Below are 22,203 nucleotides of genomic sequence, written 5' to 3'. Positions count from 1 at the left end.
TTGGAAGCTTCCATATGCTCACATTTCCCTACATCCTTCTCTCCTTTAAACCCACTAAACAACTTTCCATTTATCTGCTCCCCATCTTTAGCTATATTTATTAATTTACTTTTTTATATTGCTTTTCTTCACAGCTTACATCATGCTTCTTTATTTTTTTTATTTTAATTACTAACAATACAAAAGGAAAAAAGGGGGGCAGAGGGAAGGAGAGAAAAAAAACAGCACATAACAACACAGACACTACATCTACAAATAATGCTTTCCCTTCATACTGCCATTGTTTAAAATCAAAACTTTGTAAAATACTGTTAGATTGGTAGACCCTGCAAAATACAGATTATAATCAAGATTAGGTCTTCCTCCCCCCCCCCTGGGCCTCGGACGCAGTTCTCTCTGAACAGCTGCAGTCGCCGTGCTCGTTGCCTCCTCCCCTCCCCCTTCAAACTTGGAATCCTTTTCCTCTTGTTTAGCATCTTGCTGGAACTCTTGATGCTGACCCTCAAAGTCCCTTAGCTGATCTTCTGATGTTATCTTGTAAGCTTGGTCTTTGTAACTAAACCAGATACCTTCCGGAAATAACCATTTGAACTTTATTCCACGTTTCCTCAGAAGAGCTGCAAACCCTTTGTATTTAAATCTTCTTTTCCGAGCTAAAAATGGAACGTCCTTCAATATCTTAACCTTATTACCCAGAAAGTCCAGATCCGCATTGTATGAATTATATAGGATAGTGTCCCGAATCCTCTTAGATGAGAAGTCAGTGATGATCTCGTGAGACAGCTGACGCTTCATTGCATATTTTGAAGAAGCCCAACGGACTTCCAAAATGGCGCTTTTTAACTCTTCTTTAGTTGCCCTCGCGGGTGTCGCCAAAAGTTCCGAGACCAGATCCTTTAAATTCTCATTTTCCTCCTCTTTCATGTTCTGGAGACGCAAAATTGTTTGTGCTCATTCCACTTGTAGCCCGATCAGCTGTTTCTCCACCAGCTTTAGTTCTTTGTTTGTTGCCCTCACGAGTGACGCATTTTCCCGAGCAGACTTCTCTGCCCCCCCCCGCTGTTTCCTTAATGGTTTTCACTTCGCTCTCAATTAAGCCAACCCTTTGATCCGTTTCATTTAGCTTGTCAACAAAGGGCTTTATGGCTTCAATCACCGACTGCTTCACCAGATCCTCAAGAGACTCTCCTTTTCCCTGCAGGGCAGCCGAGATTGACTTGCCCAAAGCGGGACTCTGCTTTTTCGTCGCCATTTTAGGGGGGGGGGGGAGATCGCCGACCAAGTTCTGAAACTCAGTGAGGGGGGAGAAACCCGAGCCTTCAGATCCCACCAATCCTTCACATACGCTTGTAGTAACAGAAGGGATTCGCTTACTTACAGGCTTTTGCCTAGTTCTGCTCTTTGCTGTTCTCCGTGGCCCGGCAGCACGTGATGTGCTGCGCAAGTCTGCCGGCCTCCGTTGGAGCAAACGGGCAATTTACCCCCTGCATTACTTTCAGGGGGTTCTTCCCGCGGCGTCCCAGACCCTGACTCCCTCACTGGGTGTCCTGGGGGTTAACCCTCGCGGGTCAACCGCCTGGTCAGGCTGCTCGGACGTTTTCTCCCGGACCTGCGGAGAGGAGCGTCCGACATGGCCGGGAAACCGAAACCAAATCAGCTTACATCATGCTTCTTTCTTCCATATTATTCTCATAAAAACCTTGAGAGCTAGGTTAGGATAAGAACATGTGACTGACTCAAAGTCACCTAGTGAGTTTCCACAGCAGAGTGGTGATTCGAACCTGAGTCTCCCAAATTCTTCTCTGAAACTCTAGTCACTACACTACACTAGCTTTTATGAGGGGGCTGCTGTTGAACTGCTGTAGCAAGCAGCCAGGCCTGGGTGAGTTATGCAAGTCTTGTGGTATCCAGGAGCTTGGTGGTTGCTTCTTGGCCAGGCTGCTTGCTACAGCAGCCCTTCTTCAAAGGCCCAAGAACCCTGGAAAGGGCGCTGCCCTGTCCTCCTGTCTTTTACTGACAGAAACCAAGCTGGGAATGCTGGCTAAACCATTATGGTTGCCTAGCAGCAGTTACTGAAGGCATCTGGTTAAAGCTACAGGTGCTCCCTTTATCATTTGGGGTTTATTTATTTAATTGTAGTTAAAGCTCACCTTTCTCACTGAGTCTGCAAGTGGATTACGCATTGTAAGTTAGTACAGTCAGTTTCAAGGGAATTTCAATAAACAATATAATAGGATATATAAATGCAAATCTGCAACATTTAAAACCAGCAGAAATCCAATACAAAGTTGAAGAAAGGCTGAAACAGAGCATAAGCAATTCTAAGACTAACATATTAAATAGCATAGAACTACCCAGTAGTATCATACTCCAAGCAACATCACAGCACATAGTATTCAAGTCTATGGTCCCTATCTCTTTACAGATGCATCTCTTTAAGACCAATAAACATAAACATAACACTTCCTTTATCGTACAGTTCTTCTGTCTGAGTAAAAAGCCCTCTTGAATGATTAAGTTTTACATCATTTGCAGAAAGCCAGGAGAGTGGGAGCTTTCCTGACCTCTTCATGTAGGCCCATTCCATAGGGTGGGGACCACCACAGAGAATGCATGTGTACAGGCAGCTGTTGATTTTCCCCATGTGCAAGGTGGCACCTGCAGAAGGCTCTGTTCCGATGAAGCAGCGATGATGGAACGTAGGGAGAGATATGCCACAGATGTGCTGTATATATGCCAGACCAAGGCTGTGAAGAACTTTGATAGCCAGTACCTTGAATTCAGCCTGGTAAGTGGTAAGTAGACAGTGAAGTGACTCAGAATGTAGGGATATTCATGCTATTCCTTGCTCCTGATAATGACCAAACTGGGTCATTTTTCAGGCATCTAGGAAGATCTGTCTTGTCTACTCATGGCTCCAATCTCTGGATTTATGTATTAAAGATCAGGGCCACTTGGCTAGTAATATATAATTCTGTTTAGGATTGTACCATAAATCTTATAATTGTTCCAGCATTATTAAGGACTAATTTGTTGTTGTTGTTGTTGTTGTCATTATCATCACCAACAATAACAATAATAGTAACAGTGTGCTTAGGAGCTGGGGCTGAGAGGAGTGACTTACCCAAGGCCACCTACAGAGTTCATGGCAGTAGTGGGAGTTGAACTAGCAGAGGGCTGATTTGCATTCCAGCCACTTAACCAGCCATTAATTACTGGCACTAAACTTTCTTTATTTAAAATCATTTGTAACCTACCTACCTCAGAGGGCTCGCTGCTGCTAAAAACAACCCCTAAATAATTATAAGTTTATCTATCCATTCATTCCCACACACACCAGTCCACGAATTGTACTTAAATGAAATCAATCAATCAATCAATCAATCAATCAAGTACCTTTAATGGCATACAAGTACTTAAATGAAATACCCACAGAAATTCATTCACCATAATTAAACAACAGGACTAGTACTAATTACCACCTATCTTAACCAATGCCCCTTGTAAACAAATGTTTCAGAGTTTCTCCTGAAAGACAACAAACGTGATACCTATCATATGACCTTAGGCAAGCTATTTCAGAGAGCTGTTGCACTGGAAAATGCCCAACTCTTGGTGGACAAAATGGCAGGTGGGGAGGGGAATCATCAGCAAAGAATACTGGGCAATCTAAGTTGGTGCAGCCATTCATATCAGGAGAGGCAATCCTTTTAGGTTAGGATCTTAGGTAAGAAAAGCTTAATGATCACCTTGAATGCAACCCAGAGCAAATACCCAACTGATATAACTGTTTAAACACTGGTATTACATGCTGATAGCAGCCAGAGTTAGTCAATAAACAAACAGCTGCAGTTTGTACTATTTTTTTCTAGACCATCACTCCCCACCAAGTAGTATCATTTTTGCTTTATCTGGGTTTAATTTCAGCTTGTTTACTGCCATCCATTTGAACTCAGTTTCTTGGTGCATGTACCAATTTAGGACATAGATACCAGCGTCTGGAGGCTTAGAGGAATACAGAGCATGGTGTCATCAGCATATTTGATGACATCCCCCTCCCACACACACACATGTTTTGGATTATCTCTGTCAAAGGTTACATGTAAATATTAAACAGAATGGATGAAAGAGTTGACCTATTCAGGAGTTATATTTTTAACCATAAAGTTGTGGGTTTGGGGAGGCTGTGGTAACCTATATTCAAAGCTGGGAAGCAGGGAGCGCTCCTGTGCTCTGCCATGGCCCAAATTGGGTCTGATTCGGCCCAAATTGAGCCCAATTCAGCCTGAAACAGGCCTGAATTGGACTGCTGCACAGCGTAGGAACGCATAACACCCACCCGTGAGTGCACCTGGGGAGGCGTGTTCACCCCCAGCCGGATAAGCGGGGCTGGGGCCAGGATCCCCCACCCCTAGTGGGAGACTGGCAATGATACTTCTCTCAACTTTCTTATATTGAGCTCTAGCATTACTTGATGGAGGGAGGAGCCGCTTTCCATTTCATGGACCTCAGTGCAAAAGAGAAACAGGTGTTTAATCCAAAGAAGCTATAATAAAGGAGCGAAAAAGCTAGTAGAGACCAGTGCAGGAAAAGAATATTTTTATTCAGTCCTTTGTTCTGATCTTCATTTGTTTTAAAGTTTTATATAATTAAGGTATAAATTCGATGTTGAAACAAGAGTGAATGACATGAGGACTGTTCAGCATTCTTCTGAAGATTCCTCTATTAAAAACTGTGTATAGGAAGTATGGAAAATTGAAGATGTGTCTAAAATAACAGAATTTGTGTTCAACTGCTCAGTAAGAAAAGGGAAATCTTTTTATCAATTTGTTTGTCCTATATTAATTTCTGTAAACAGCAATATAATTTGGATCTGAATAAGGTTAGCTTTTCACAATAGCTTAACATTTTTCACTATTTCTTATGTTGATTTATGGGCTTAATATTGTTTATGCTACTTACTTTTTGTTTAATCTCTTATGTAAATTTGATTTTTTAAAAAGAGCTTGGACCTTTTAAAAAACGTGAGTGCTGAGGTTAAAAAAATTCAGTTATAACTGATTTATCATAAAGAATGACCTGGTTTTGTAAACATACTTAAATGATCAGTGTGAGATCCTTTTCCTAGCCTTAGTAATGTGAACTGATGAGCATCAAGGGTTTTATTCTAATAATCCATACTGTTGTTTCATTCGTTTTGCACTGGCCCTTAATGAGTACTAAAGGTTTATATGAGTTTGCTGCGGATGGCCCTCGGGAGAGAACTTGTGCATAAACCTCTATTGTAATTTCTATTTTATTTTATATTTATTTTTATATTGCTTTTCTGTTTATGTCCTGCTGTGCTGTCGCTGTTATATGATGCATCTGATATTTGCATAGCATGTGTCAAGTCTGCCTTTCTGTACCAACAGTGGCTTACCTTTATACAGCTCAGGAATCTGCCACTAAAATTGAATTTGAGGTGTGTGTTTGGGAGGGAAACATGGCAGTCAGAGGCTTATAAATGATGGCAGACTTCTTTGCAATAAATCTCTGAATTAGGGGTGTAAGAAAAAGGTTTGATGCCTAGAAATTTCATCTGGGTTAAAATTAGCATACAGGCAATAATTTTTGTGTAGATCAGTTTTGTGAAGTAAAATTTGATTATGCTATCCCCTGCCACTTGACTTTGTCAGTCACTTTCAGTGTTCTCTTATTTATCTCTTTAAAGTTACAATTGACTACTTCTCTTCTGATCTCTATTGGATTAGTCAGCTGTTAGTTGACTGTGGTTAAACATTATCAAGTATTCCATGAAGCTAATAATGCCATAGTTTAGGTGGTGGACTCCTGTGTTGTCATGCCATTATTGTATTGTTAATTTGCAACAATTGCCTTTAAAATGATTTTTAATAGTTGCTGCTTTCCCTTATTTCTACTATAATTTTTAAAAACAAAATTATGAATGTAGACTGACCCTGGTATTCTGGGATAGAGGTAAAAGAAAAGTGAATTGTTCACATTTTTAGAAACATTATTTAGTATTGTTCACAATTATAATAATTCATACCTCATTTTTTAATATTAACTTGTTTCACAATAAGAATTAACAAATTGTGGGTTTTAATTAGCATGAAAACGAAATACATAGATGGCTGAAGCACTTCGTTGGTCTAATAAAGTTGACCATTTAAAAATAACTTGATCATTATTTGACAGTATTTTATCTGTCCATTGACCAAATGTTTTTGAGCAAGCCTCAGAGCAGGCTAGCGGGGGAAATTTTGCCCGATTCCCCCCTCCCCTTACTCTGGCATTTTGTCATGCTGCGTGGCGTTTTAGGATTCCTTGGGAATCTTATAAGAGATTTTTCAGGGTACCCAGAGGGCTGCTGGAGATAGAGGGAAATGGGGATGATCCATGAGTGTTAACTTCTCCTTCCTTATGATAGAATCCAACCTTGTGAAACTGTGGATGACCTTTAGAACTTGAAGCAGAAGAAATGGTTACAATAAGAGTAACAGACTTCTTTGATCAGACCTTCTCTCCTTGTTTTTTCTTCCCTTTTGAAATAGTTATATTGCAAATCAGCGGAAGCTAGAAAGCATCAATGATCAAGATGTTGGCCCTTATGTAGGATTGAAAAATCTGTGAGTATATTGTTTAATTATGTTTAGTTGTTTTTATTAATTATGTATCTTTACGCAGTAATGCAGGTATCTTGCTGTCCTGTGCACAGTTTTACACATATCACTGTTGGGTAACAGTGTTTAACAGCCACAATGCTGATAGATGTGCTTGAGTTCCTGAACCAACAATTCACAATTTAGACTTTTTATAATGAAACCCCTCGAGCTACATTTCTTCATTTAAAAAGGATAAATGAACAAAGGTTTATAAAATATTCTAACTTCCATATTTTTACAGGACTGTGGTGGATTCAGGTTTGAAGTTTGTCTCACGTCATGCTTTCCTGAAAAATACCAACTTGCAGTATATGTAAGTGAAACTAACTTTATGACTTCAGAACTGGCAAAGTTTTTTCATAGTTAAACCACTTGCAGAAGTGTATAGGCATGGTTCTTACCAGAAAGAAAGAAAGAAAGAAAGGAAGAAAGGAAGAAAGAAAGGAAGAAAGAAAGAAAAAGAAAGAAAGAAAGAAAGAAAGAAAGAAAGAATTACTCTGGTTACATGAGAAAATTAATTTTTTAAAAAAAGCTTTAGATAACCCAAAAGCTAAAGAGCTTACAGCAGTTATTTACATACTCTACTGACTGTTGCTTCACATGTTACATTTTTATATTCACTTGCAGATTTCTAATGTATATATGTGACAGATACATCTCATTCTAGTTATGTGTTAAAAGGTATATGCAAATAGATTGAGACAGAATGTAGATAGGAATACACATTTGAATGCATATTCAAATTTGCATTTCAGGTAAAGCAGTGATACAGTATCGACACCTGGATGCTTGTACTAATGTGCTACCTTTTCTGTTACTAGTTTTTTCTTCTCAGTCATTTTTTTCTCCTTTACCTTCTTTCAATTTTTGTATCTTTTCTATCCTCTCTCAGTCCAGTTTTCTTATCCTTTTTCTGTCTTAATCCTAACCTCTGTGATACCCTGAGGATGTGGTACAGAGGACAACTTTTAATGTGTCAGCAATGTGGAGGAAAGTTGTCATTGATTGATGGACATGATTGGTGTCTCCTGTACCTCAGAAAATAGCATGCAGTATAGACATTCACTGCATCAATTTTGCTAAACAGGCAAGGTGTAACTGATCCACCAGGCTCTGAGCCACCCTTTGGGAATGCAATGGTTGGTAAATTTGTATTGACCATCCAGAAACCTATGTGTTTGGTATTAGGGCTGTGAAATTGTTTTCACTCCATTTCTTGAACATCTCCTTTTTCTTCCTTAGCTCATCACAGAGCTCTCTGTTCATCTACATTGGCTTCTTAGCTCCTCTACCACATTTCCATCTCACTGGAATAGAGATAGCTTGAGCTTGCAAGAGCTCTTCTTTTAGGATAGCCTATCCTTCACTTCTCTCCAGCATTATTGTCCATGGAATAACTCTCATCATACTTCTAAGTTTATGAATCTACTAAAAACTAACATGCACATTTGGCTACAAACTCCCTTGATACCACACAGCAAAAGGAATTCTAGGAAGATGTGATCACTTCTCCCTAAGGTTCCCACCACCTTTTCCCCATCAACCAACTCTTTCTTATTGGTTAATATCAAGTCCAATATGGCCAAGCCCCTCATTGCTTCCTCCAACATTTGAGAAAGGAAGTTGTCGACCAGGCAGGCCAGGACGTTGTATGAGGTGGAACCCACCTCATCTCGTTGGTCAGGCAGTTTGTAGCAGATCACAACCACAATACTGCTTGTCCTTCCTCCCTTATCTTCACCTAGACACTTTCCACTGGATTGTCACTCTATTCTTCCAGTACTTCCTGACAATCAAGCCCTTTGCTTACATACAGCACCATCCAACCTCCTCTACAACTCTTCTTGTTCTTCTTGAATAACTCATACTCATTCACTTATCAAGTCTCTGTAATGCTTTCTAACTCATGTCTTTCCCTCTGAATTATTTTATTTTATTTATGACATTTATAGTCCGCCTTTTTCACTGAGACTCAAGGCAGATTACACTGTGTGAGATTAGTACAGTCAGGGCTTTTTTTCAGCTGGAACGCGGGGGAACGGAGTCCCGGAACCTCTTGAAAATGGTCACGTGGCTGGCGGCCCCGCCCCCTGATCTCTAGCCAGAGGGGAGTTTAGATTGCCCTCTGCGTCCAGCTGCGTGGAGGGCAATTCAAACTCCCCTCTGTCTGGAGATCAGGGGGCAGGGCCACCAGCCATGTGACCATTTTCCCCAAGGGCAACCACCGTTTTTCCTAGAAAAAAAGCCCCAAGTACAGTCAATATCAGGAACATTTCCATAAACAATGCCATAAGGTAAATAGATACAAGTTCACAAAGACATAGCATTAGTAGGAATCCAGTACAACATAGTGGTGAGGTCTATGGTTCCTAACTCATTAGTGGATCATCTGAGATCCCCTCCCTACAATACAGCCTTCCTATCTGAGTAAAAAACATTAGTACATCAAGTCATTCCTCCTTATTGCCCAAGCTTTGGGCATTGAGATACCTTGCACCGTTCCCCCCTTTGATATGGTCTTCGCATGTAGGCCTTTGCTATTTAGTCTCCTTCTTTGAAATTCCAATGCCAGTTGCCTCCATTCCCCTACAATGTCAGTTTAAAGTCCTCCCAGTGAATCTCCCCAGGTCCCTTCCAAACCCTGTCCTTGACAGGTGAAGACCATTGTGTGCAAGCAGGCCATCTTCAAGAAAATGTTATCCATGGTCCCAGAATCCATATTGCTCCTGCTGGCACCATGAACGCAGCCAGTTGTTCACCTTCGCAATCTTCTGTTCCGGTTACATTCCTTTTCCTCTGACTGGCATGATTGAAGAGAATACCATCTGTACCCCCGTTCCTTTCAGTTGCCTCCTGAGGACTTCATAGTCAGCCCTAATTTGTTCAGTGGTGTTCATGGCCATTTCATTTATTCCCACATGGATCATCACAAATGGGTAATGGTCTGTTGGTTTGACTTGCTTGGCCATCCAGTCTGTGATATCCTCTTTTAAAAAATGTTATTTTATTTTTTAATTTTTATTTGTATATTGTTTTATATTAATTTTTATTCTATTTTTATCGTTGGTCTTCACCTCCTTGGTCTTCACCCCTGGCAAGCAACACACCTCTTTGGGCCATGGGGTCAAGCTTGGACACATGATGTTCCCCCTCAGCAGAGAGTCACCAATCACCAAGAGTTTCCTTTTCCTTCTAATGTTACTTGTTTTTTTTTTTTTGTCTCCATGGTGTCCTTACATCACAGACTGAGACTGAGGTCTCTCCAAAACTTCCATCCTTTATGAGACTTGCAGGAAAAAACTTCTGCATTTTCCATTAGCAATGCTTGGAAACCTCATCTGGTGAACTTACCCTTGTCACTAGGCCATGGAATCCCCTTTACATCACCAGCACCTCAAGCGTCTCTCACAATGGATGCTTCTGAGTGAGGATGGGGGTGCATATTGTGGTACCATCAGTTAGCTTGATCACCCCCAGGAGAGACAGCTTCATATCGGCTACTGGGAGCTTCTTGCTGTCAACATATTGCAAAGCACACTCGCACACCTTCACCATGCACAGTCAAGACTGTACACCTGAGGAGAGGAATTATATGTTTAATAGCTCTGGAAGTTTATAAATGGATGCTCCACTCAGGCCCAAAGCCCATCACTATGATGTACAAAGATCACAAAGAAGAATATGGAGTTTCCCCATGATTTAATATGGGTAGAATGAATAGATTTGTGATTTAACAAATCTCCAACTCCTAGAAAGAACATTCCTGGGATTTGTGTGGAAGAAAAGCCATGTGGCTTGGTAGGTTGGAGTAAGGATGTACAAGGTGATGAAATTGACTTAGTGGAGCTGTGCTTGCATAAGAGGAAGGGGGAGCAATTTTAACTCCTTGTCCTTTTTCATTACGACTCTCTCCAACCTGTTCCTAAATGTGGGACCTATGATCCTGAGAGTGATCTTTCTGGGGGCTAGAAGGAACAGTAGGAATGGAGATGAACATAGGAAGGTTATGTGTTCGATAGGATATATGCCATTGCCACCTAGAGTCATCCCCCCACCCCAAACAATTTGTATTTTGAGTGCCCGGTTTTGTTTTGTTTTTCATATGGACAAGCAATCCATTAACATTTTTAAGATTTGAATTGAAAATGTATGACTTTATGAATTATTGCCTTTATTGCTATATCTAACTAGGCACGTCTAAGTTGATTTGTTCTATGTTTCCTTAGTTTATTTAATGTGTAAATGTGAAACAAAGTTATTTGATGGTAGGTCAAGAAAAGGAGTGAAGAAGAAACTTTTCTTCAGGACTAAATTGTAAATTAGATCTTTATACTTTTACAGTACAATCCTAAATCAGTCTAAACTCATTGTCTTAGACTGTTTAGGATTGCATTTTTAAATAATAATATTGATACAAGTAATTTTTTTTGGTTTTCTAGTAATAGCTATACATATGCAAAGTACTATTAACTTAGCTACAATTTTGCTTTGAAATAAATTGTAATGGAGCAAATTTTCTTTATGGAGATGTGAAAATTTGTAGCAGAAAGTGTAACTACTTTTACCTTTTGTTTAGTTGGCTGATGGTGCAATCCAGGGACCAGACTAAATTATTTTGGAAATTTTTATGTTCCACATAGTTCTGGTCTTTGATCAACATGAAATTGTTAGAAAGGCCACAGTACAAGCATGAATCCCACAGTGAGAATTATCTGCTTCTGTTATATTTGGGACATCCTAATGTCGTGTTGATTAGTGGTACTTGTTATAACTGAGAATCTCTGCATTACATAAATATAATGGATGGGAAAATGAGATGAACTGCTGTGATAATCTCTTTGATGACTGCTGTTTGAGGTTAAAGTTCTAAGGCCATTACTCTGGAGTAGTCCTGCTGAACAGAAACATACTGATTAAGTGGTTTGAAGAATATGTATGAAAGCTCTTCTGGGTTCCACTGGCAGTACCCATATTCTGCCAATTCATACGTTAACTTCCTCCATACAGTTCTGTCCTGGTGGATAGTACAGAGTTATGAGAAAAAAAAGTGTGAACTTGTCCAACATTTATTTTTTTTTAAAAAGAACAATATAAATGTTCCTTTTAAATCCTCAGACTTTAAGAATTTTCTTGGCAGAGTGAAAAACAGTTAGATTTTAGATACTTTATTTTAGCAAATTTATTATGCGCTCAGAGAACACATGCTTAGTCATGTCTATATTATAAAATGTATTCTGTTACATAGCAAATAAGATCAGTTCTTGGTTTTACTGCATATTTTATGAAACCTTGAATACCTGAAAATGATTTCCTAACAATGGCCTGGTGTTCTATACTAGATTACTGAAAGAAAGTAATTGATTTTACTGGGCTAAGTTTGATAGGTTTTATTTTTAAACATGCCCCTTATATTTTAAAAGGCTGCCTTTTTTACAGCATGTTGTTTTGTTAATGTTATTAATGCAAACTCAAAACAATAGGACAGTGTGAAGCAGTTTTCTCATGGACCATGGTGCAATCTCCTTTTATTAAGACTGGGAGAGAAACTAGTTTAAACATATGCAAAGTTAAATTTCATGAGGAACACAGAAGAGCCAGGTAGTACAGTCTTGCATTGTTTCCATATATGGGCACACAGTCCCACTGGGAAAAAAAGAACAAATTTCTGCTCCACAAACCTTTATTTTTGCCCACTTCACCACTTCTTTAGTGAAGGTGTGCCTCCCACAGTGTGAACATAGTCTAGAGTAAGAATGCTTCTGATCTTCAGTGTGGCAGAAGACATTAAAGTTCATTGCAATATGAAGCAGTAAATGCTTAATTGATGTGAAAGTCTAATGATTGCATTTTGCAATTTTTCCTGTGATCTTTCATGTGGGTGCATATTGCACTGCATTTTTAAAAGGATATCTAAAAGACTTAATATAAAAATGTTTGGCATATGGTCAGGGTTTAGGTAAGTACTGACTTTAATGAAGGATCAAAGAAGATATGAGGAGCATATATTTTGCTTATGAATAAATTGAGCATGTAGTCAACATCTGAGAACTTCTTTGGAGTACCATTTAATTCACCATTTTCTTCTTTACATGAATAGACCTGCAGTGAGGTGCACATTGTGATTAGTGTTTGCCTTTATGTTTAATCATGTCTTCGAATAGAGGACAATTAGGTCATCATCACCTTCCAAAATACTGAAAGAAAGCCAGTAACTTTCCTGAAGGCCAAGTGGAAGTTGCTTTTTAATGTCAAAACATTGTATTTAATAATGATATTCTGCTTCTTTATAGAAACTTCTCAAGAAACAAGCTCTCAAGTTTGTCTAGAAAACCTTTCCGTCACCTGAATTTGACTGATCTGTAAGTAAAAAGGTTTTGTAAAAGGGAAGGGGTGGCGGTTGTTATTATTAATTTTTCAGGAATTGGGCTAGACTAGAGAGAGAATATTTAGAGTATTATGTCTTTAAAAGGTAAATTTTGCTTCATACTACTGTATATTTTTAAAGGTGGTAGCCCCAATTCAGAGGACTGTGCAGCCTCTATCAAGTTTCTTGTCTCCACGCCCCTAAAGACTATCAGCAGGTGTCAGTGTAGAGGCCACAAGAACAGCAGGAAGGAACAGTTTCCTACTAGGGCTTCCACCTGGCATGGAGAAAAATGCCCTGTTCCTTTAATAGAAGATTAATATGTAGAAATTAGCAATTAAAGCTTTCCATGGAATGGAGGTAAATAACATCCCATTAAGTCTCTACTAAAGAGAGAGGACATTTTCTTCCAGGCCCGTTGGCAACCCTGGCTTCATGTAAGAGCATTAGGTGGACAGAGTTAAGTGGTTTCCTTGTGCCAGCTGTGTTTTACAAAGTACCCATAACTCAGTATACCTTTAAGGGCATTTGATAAAGGTTTTTTTCCTCTGCATTGGGAACGCCTGTTGCATGTTAGTAAGCATTTGAAACTCCAAGGAGTCTCAGTGGCAATTAGGAGTACACAAAACCTTTGGGCAAGCTTTGAATCACATGATCTGTTTACCTTATGAGAATTAATGAGTCTTTGGTAATTGTAAAATTGCTTGTGAAGAGGCCAGTTGTTAGTTGCTGTGTCTTCACAAAACTTGTTAACGTGGATTGTGTAAAGGCATAGTGAATTGTACTTATTAATAAAATACAGAGGATAGCTTAACCGTAAGTATAATAATAACCCACATCCTGCTACTCCAAAAGATTTGTATTAATTAACCTAGTTTTCTTCTACTGGCTCTTTGAATTTCATTTATTTAATTTATTAGAAAGCTTATATCCCATGCTTTCACTAAAAATATTTCTGAGAAGGCTCAGAAATTTTCTTCTCATTTTAGTCTCACTAACCTTTCTTACCACATGACACAACCATTCATGTTGTACCTTAGCTTCAATTGGCTTGTTCCATCTGTTTCACACAGTATGTAGCACAAGGACATTTTATACACATTGAGAATTTTGTATCAATTTAACTACAGTTAATAGAAAAGAACTATACTGTAAATGTCTGGATAATTTTAATATGTTGCCATTTAATTTTATTTCCTGCTGTCCCTCAGATAAAATTGTGTCAATTAATGTTAACTTTCATGAATGGCTTAGCTGCAATGCTGGCAAAGTATTTTAATATAACATATACTTGAACTAATCTCCTTTATTCGGTAAACAATTTTACTCATCTTTAACAGAATGAACAAGATTTTAGGCCAGTGAAATGTGCCTTCAAGTAGAACGTGTCTACTTTTGGAGACTTTTGTATCCAAGATAGGAAGAACTGTTGGATTTTCCCCCCATTATTTTCATGATGTAATAATTTTAATATAATCAAGAGAATGGCATTCAGTTTCTTTGATAATGTGGCAATCATTGAACAGTTGGAAGGGTTTTTTTGCTGATATATACTTGTTCAGTCAAGTTGGGATTACTTTGACATTTTAAAAGCAACATTTCTTTTAAAACTATATCTGCTTTTTCCTTAAAAATTCAGTTTCTTGATAAATATTTTGATTCTACTGTTTTAGCTCATTTTCTCTGTAATAAAGATTGTGCTATTTAGATTCCATTGAGGTGCTGGTCTATTGCAGCAAAAACTAGATTTTTAGAACAACTTAAATCTAATAAATTTATTGTAGCCTTAACTTTCATGGGCTTGAGCTTATGTCAGGAAGTGAATGATCAGTCAGCAAGATTTTTATAGATAGATATATAAAGGGTTAACCACTGAAGCTATGGCTGATATTATTAGATCCTATAATAGTGCTGCCCCAGTGCAAATGAGGATAGAGATGGCATCTGAGGTTGCTGCAGTCTGGGTCTCTTTACCATTCTCTGTTAAGTGGTGCATACTTCTCTCTCAGGGGCCTTAGGTGACAGGCTATTACTTGCTTATATACAAGCCCGTGGTTTCAAATGGTTACTCACCAGCAGCACAGCACCACCTAACAGAAACATTGGCACAGGGACCAAACCACACAACAATCCCACAAAGGCTTACGCTATCATAAATGTTTGTCTTTAAGGTGTATTAGACCCTTCTTTTATTTTTACTAATTGCATGGATGTGATACTTATTTTGTCTGCTCATATTAATATATGCTGTTGTCATAAAATGCCTAATGATGAGGAAATTATAATTTTCCTTCTGGTTTTCAAGAGAGTGCATATGCACTTTAAAAAGGTTTAAAAGTTTGTGCTAGCATATGTTCAGGATTCAGATAAATGTACTAGTTAAGGATTAAAGAAAGAGATGGAAAGCACCCATGTTGCTTATGTCTCAATTGAGCCTAAAAGTAAGTGGTTTGGCAAAAAGAAAGTATATAAATGTAGTAAATAAATAACAAAATAGTATTGATAATAGAGTTTGTCTGACTTATCTGTATTGACTTTTCTTCCTTGGAACAATGAAGCTTACGTAGGTGATTTCTAGAGATGGGCATGAACCAGGAAAATTCAGTTTGTGGTTTGTTGTGTTTCATGAACCATGAACTTCCACGAACTTGCCTCGGTTCGTGAACTGGTTCATTCGGTTCATGAAAATGTCACTTCTGAGACAGCAGAAGGTCTGTAGAGAGCCCATCCCCTCAGTTGCTTAGGAAACTGATTGGTGCCAGACTGTCTGCAGTGACGAACCAAAATACAAACCAAATAAACCAGGCAAAAATTTGTCACAATTCATGAGAAATGAGTTCTCACAAACCGGCCTGGTTCGTGATGAACTTCTGTTTGTATTTCGGTTCGTGCCTGCTTCAGCATGGTTGCCATAAAGTCAGACCATGCCCTAGGGCCCAGTAGACAAATACACTGTAATGACCAAATATGTTTCCTCTCTATAATAAACTTGGGATATGGAATGACTCTGACAAATAGAAATAATGTAACCTATTATGCTGTTTGACATCTCTGTAATCAAATTAACAGTTTATCTTTTATAACCTGGTAGAAGTTAGTTGAGGGATCTTTTAAAAAGCTGTGGCTTTTAAGAAATTATAACTGATTTTTATAGAGATTAAATTTGTTGATTTTGAGGTATTTGGATAATATAAAGATAAGTCTACAGACTAGAGGGAGATGGAAAGTCACTGAAAAAAATAAGGATGAATATGTTTATTGAAAAGCACAGCAGTAAACTGGAGAAAACGTTACAGAAGTAAGAGGTGAGAAGAAGATACATACGCTTGCCAACTTCCAGGTAGTGGCTGGAGATCTCCCAGAATTTCAACTAATCTCCAGGCCACAGGGATCAGTTCCCCTGGAGAAAATGGTCGTTTTGGAAGGTAGACTGTATGGCATTATACACTGCTGAGAACTTTCCTCAGCCTAAACTGCATCCTCCCCAGGCTCCACCCCCAAAATCTCCAGGAATTTCCCAACCTAGAGCTGGCAACCCTAGCACTGAGCTTGGGTAATGCTAAGATATGGGAGCTGAATATGTGTAACTTGCGCTGTACACATAACACCCACTCCCAGATTATTGGTGTACTGAATGCAGAGGAAACTTTACTTACCCATGTTATAAAGTCCGAATGAAAATGTTACAGATTTGCCACATTCTTGTAAAAATGCACATAAAGCTGCTGATTAACATAAATACAAATGTAATGTTGCTATAGGGTAAGGAGAAATCGACAGGTGCCTTATCTTTGCTTTCGTCTTTACGTCCACTTAAATTTCCTTCTGGGACTAAATTAAGTGCTATAGAAGTACTTTGACTGCTAGGCAACTGACAGGTCCTTCTTTAAGTCTTTTGTTCCATCCTCTTGGATTAGGCCTGGGTCCAGCTTCTTTTACTGGTTATGATGCAAGTGCAAAAGCTGCCTAACTAGCTGTAATATCTTGCAGATATTAAGGTTCTGAGTGCTGATATCAGGATAACTTTTAGACATTCTTTTTCTCTGTAACTATCAGCTGAAGTTTAGAATGTCCTGTGTACATTGCCTTGTATAGCAGTGACTTGCATATTATTTAAGCCAGCCTTGCAAATAGTTTGCCACAGGGTGTTTGCCTGATCTTTTCCTTGCTTGCATGTTTTGATCAATGTGCCTGGAGTGTATGCAATAATCTATGTTTGTATTTTGAGGATTGCATAGAGTATCTGTTCATGTAATTTGTGAGTCTACTTTAATGTTTATGCTTGTCTGCGTATGAGCATATTTGCCACATTTGTCGCATTTGATAGTTGCAACAAATTTTATCTCCTGGACAAATGTTGTATTATCTGAGGCTGTGTTTAAATAATGTATTATATTGGACAGTTTATCAGAGTACATGTAGATTGTGGTCCCTAGTAGTATATAGTTTGAATTTAAGAGCATTAAAATGTATAGCCTATGAACTGTATTTGGAGTTCATGAGATCATTGTTATTCTTGTATGTGTCAAGTTATATGAAAGACAATATTGAGCACATTGCATAGTATGTATAGTATCCATGACCATTCACTAACTATAGCCAGATGATCTGTACCAAAAATTAAATGCATAATTTCAAGAATACAGAATGACATCTCTAGATAGTCTTTAGTGATAGCTTCCTTCACTCGTAGAAGTTAATTAAACAATATTTAATGTATGTTGTAGTGCTGTCTTTAAAGAAGAAATTGAGTAGAGTTCTTATTCTAGCTTCCTTTTGTATATAATAATAATTAGATAAGTCAGAACTAACTTATGTCCTCTTGGGGTTTTCAAAGCAAAAGATTAGCAAAGGTAGTTTGCTATTTCCTTCCGCTGTATAGCAGTCCTAGTCTTCATTGGTGGTCTCCCATTGAAGTACTAATCATGACCAACCCTGCTTAGCTTCCAAGGTCTGAAGAGACCAGGCTAATCTGGGCTATACAGACTGCTTCCTTTTGTGTATATGAAAAGCAAATTAGTGAGATGCAGAAAGGAGAACACAATGTTCTTTTTACCCAGAAATGTGACAGTAGGCTGTTTTGTAAGAAGTGCATACGGGATTCATCCTCTCTCCTATACACCACGGGAGGGAACACAGTGCAGACCCAGACTTCAAGAACTTTTCCTGTCTGTTTGTGAAACTTGGTAAAACATTTAGAATAGTCAATTTGATCTGGCTGTTTATTTTGGGTTTTGTCCAGTTAAAGCTAAGGGGTTTGGAAGCATCTGAACTCACATGAACATTCTTTAGAAACTGCTTTACCAAAGGGCTGTGAGCATCATGGTCAAATCAAATATTACATTTGTAAGTTATCATTTTTTTCCACAAAATGTCAGAGGGTCAAATGGCATACCAAAAAACTGGCAGCATGAAGTACAGTCTGCTTTTATGAAAGTTTCAGTTGGGTAGCTGTGTTGGTCTGCAGTTGAACAGCAGGATTTTAGTCTAGTGGCACCTTAGTGACCAACAAAATCTTTAGGGTATAAGATTTTGAGAGTCAAAGCTCCCTTATTCTGAAGCACAAAATGGAGGAGAAGAGACTCTCAAAAACTCACACCCTGAAAATCTTTTTGGTCTCCAAGGTGCTGCTGGACTTAACTCCTGCTATGTTTATAGGAGCGACACTCAGATAATGTTCCATGCCTGATCTAGACATCTACACTGTGCTATATTCGACTCCAGCATCTTTGTACTTGTGTTGGGCTGTGGCTTTTTGAACATTTTTTTCCTGTTTTTAGAGATTCACAGATTCACAGTAAACTTTTCAAAATGTTTGCAGCTGTTACTTGAAGCATATTTCTGAGGTTTTTGACCATAAGGGGGAGCTAACAATCCCAGAAGACAGAAACCATGTAAAATTTATTCTAGACAAAAATAACTTACAGATCATATATTGTTGACTCTCTCAGTTCAGAAAAATAGTATTGAATGTAATTAAGTATCTCTTGAGGATAATTTTTTGCTTGGCATATTTTATGTTTAGCACAAAATGGGAGGAGAGACTATGTTCACTGTCCAGAGAGTTCCCTGCAGGAAGAGTGAAATAAAATGTAATAAATGTCAAACTGCTGACAAAATTAATATATATTCGTTGGAGTTGCATCTACTTTCTCCATTTCAGTACTTAACAATAGAGTATATATTAAGTTGATGAGTTGGTTATATTAATCATCTGAACCCCTTAGATTTACTAAAAGATGCCCTTGATTAATTGGGCAGCAGATTTTATTTAAAATTGATAATTATTTTCCATGTAAGGACTTCTGAAAACTGTGAGTGGCAGCCGCTATCAAAGAAGATGCACTCCTCTTCTTTCTCACAAAGAAAAGAATGTTTCTTCTGGTGGTGCTTTCTGCAATATGTATGCATAATCTAAAAACTATATATATTTTTCTTCAGAAATATTTTAATTCATTTTATTCATATGTAAATGCCTGAGGATTTGTTTAATCAATGTCTTGACTAAAATTAATATGATTAATCAGCTAAAATGTCTTTAATCGAAACATCCGTATTTAAGTGCTTAACTTGTGAACGGCTGTGTAAAGAAATACATGTTTTTAGTCACTTCTTACATTAACTAACTTTTTAAAAAAGATTTCCTGTTTTTTCTCAAATGCTGTAGGATTTTGGAAGGAAATCCATTCAAGTGTTCCTGTGACATTATGTGGATCAAAATATTCCAAGAGACCAAGATACCAAAAACAGAAATCCGAGATTTTTACTGTGTGAATGACTACAACCAGAGGGTGTCTCTGATGGAGAAGCCAGTCCCAAACTGTGGTAATTCACTTTCAATGTAGAATAATTGGCATAAATATTTGAAGTTCTAAAATATTTTGGGTACAGCCCATAGGTTTACCACCTGTTTTTTCAGGTTATTTCAAGGAACTAGTCTTTATGTATTTATTTCAGAAATAATGGAAAAGAAAAGATGCGCCATTACTGCAAAAACAGTTTAATATATTACAAAAATAATTGATTCTACTAAAGTACTGGTAATATTCTAACTCATATAATAGATCGTTTCTTACTTTTTCACAATGATTTCCTTATTTTGGAGCTCTGCCGGTGGTAACCCTAACAAACCACCTAGAATCAACTTGCTATGCCTCATTAATTTTAATAGAATTTGTATCTGAACAGTTCTGGGTGGATCACCCAGCCAGAGATTAACCCAGCCAGTGAAACTCTTATATTATACTTTGGAGGTATTTTAAAGGCTCTGCTTCTGCATGCAGGCTGCATAAATCCCACTGAGTTAATGGAATGTTAAAAACTTTAAGAAATGTTTTCAGGATTTTTGTCCTGAGCTATTCTATGATTTTCAGAACTTTTGGTATCCATTTTTGAAGATCTCTTGTCCCAGTGGTTTTTCAGAGTCTCTTACTAAATAAAATTTCTATTTTGCTTCGTAAAATGTTGATATAACTTAAAAACTTAATTCACTGAAAGATACTGCTTTTTCCTGTGCTGTATCTTTTATTTTCTACTATAAGCACAATGGCAACTGTTTATATCCTGTTCTATTATTGTATGCATATTTGTAAAACTGAAAATGATAATTTCAGGTTGAGTGAGCTTCACAATTGCTTCAATTCTACAACTTTTTTTGGTTAAAATTAGAGATGGGCACGATCGGCATTACGATTTGAAAAAAACCCTGATAATGGCATTTGCACCATCGGGACCCAGCTGATCGGTGCCGTCCACGGCAACTGATCCAGCGGTCGGTGGTCTGCTTGTTCGGGGCATGATTGCATCGATTGGTTTCTGTTCGGGAAACACGAATGGAAGCCCAGCTTTCCTTGATCAGCAGGGCTTCCTTCCAACCACGGAGCAGCCAGCAACGCATCACCATTTGGGAAAAGAGAGGGGAGAGAGGGGGAAGGGGGTGTTCCGTAGCCATGGGCACTCCAAATGTTTTTTGCTTTTTAAAAAACGGGGCTTTGTAGAAGGAATGGCTGTTTTTCTGTCTGTCACTCTCTGTTTTTAACCTGCTTTTAAAACACTATTTTGTGGGAAAATCTCATTCATGGCTCTTTGTGTGTGTTTAAAAGGGAGTGGGTAAAAGGTGGATCCAGATGCTTTTAAACGGATCCTCATGAATTCATATGATTTTTATATTGAAACAAAACAAAAAGGCTGTCATATTATAGATCCATGTCCTAGTCTACAGACAGCAACAAAACAATCATGCACCCACTAATCCGTGGCACTGCCACGGCACAAAAACATGCTTAAAAAGCACGGATCTGCATGGATCCTCTTGATTTTTAAGTGGGGCCACCCAAAATCCACCACACAATCACAGACCATGTCTGTTGCCACAAATGGGACCAAAAAATTCAGCCATCCACTACTTTGTGGAACTGCCATAGCGCTAAAATACAGTTCAAAAGCATGGATCCACATGGATCCCCTAGGTTTTTACATGGGACCACCCAAAATCCACCATACAACCCCAGATCATGTCCATTGCCACAAAAGGGGCAAAAAAAAAATCAGTTATCCACCGCTTTGTGGCAGCGCCACGGTGCAAAAACATGGTTCAAAAGCATGGATCCTCATGGATCCTCTTGATTTTTACACGGAGCCACCCAAAATCCACCATACAAAACCCGATCATGTTCATATCCACAAATGGGACCCAAAAAATCATTAATCCACCGCTTTGTGGCAGCGCCATGGCGCAAAAACATGGTTCAAAAGCATGGATCCTCATGGATCCTCTTGATTTTTACACGGGGCCACCCAAAGTCCAGTATAATGTCCCAGACCATGTCCAATGCCACAAACAGGACCAAAAGATCTAAAATATGACAGCCTTTTTGTTTTGTTTCAATGTAAAAATCATATGAATTCATGAGGATCTGTGTCTCAGATTCATGTTTTTTCATGAATATTTTTGGATCTGTGTTTTTTATATTTCAGTCTGTGAACCTGGCTGTGATATGTGATTTGATGTTTCATTTGTGTTTTTCCTATTGAAAAAACCATAGGATCCGCAAGGATCCGTGTGGATCCTGGCTTTACTTTCTTCCTGTTTAAAATATGCTTTTGGAAGACTGGCTGCTTGCTTTTAAAATCGTGTGTGTGTGTGAAAACATCCCCTCCCTGAGGGGAGGT

General features: G+C 38.4%; 1 protein-coding gene across 1 annotated transcript in view; it reads left to right on the top strand.

Moving 5' to 3' along the window:
• Positions 1-22,203, top strand: part of NTRK2 (neurotrophic receptor tyrosine kinase 2) — a 236,432-nt gene that overhangs the window by 17,220 nt on the left and 197,009 nt on the right. The window contains exons 2-5 of the mRNA XM_054987587.1: positions 6,558-6,632; positions 6,910-6,981; positions 12,959-13,027; positions 19,700-19,857. Of these exons, the coding sequence (XP_054843562.1) occupies positions 6,558-6,632; positions 6,910-6,981; positions 12,959-13,027; positions 19,700-19,857 (374 nt within the window). The remainder of the gene's footprint in view (positions 1-6,557; positions 6,633-6,909; positions 6,982-12,958; positions 13,028-19,699; positions 19,858-22,203) is intronic.

This window comes from Eublepharis macularius, chromosome 8 (assembly GCF_028583425.1).
Source record: "Eublepharis macularius isolate TG4126 chromosome 8, MPM_Emac_v1.0, whole genome shotgun sequence".
In the NCBI taxonomy this organism is placed as follows: Eukaryota; Metazoa; Chordata; class Lepidosauria; order Squamata; family Eublepharidae; genus Eublepharis; species Eublepharis macularius.
This window is presented reverse-complemented; position numbering and strand designations above follow the sequence as displayed.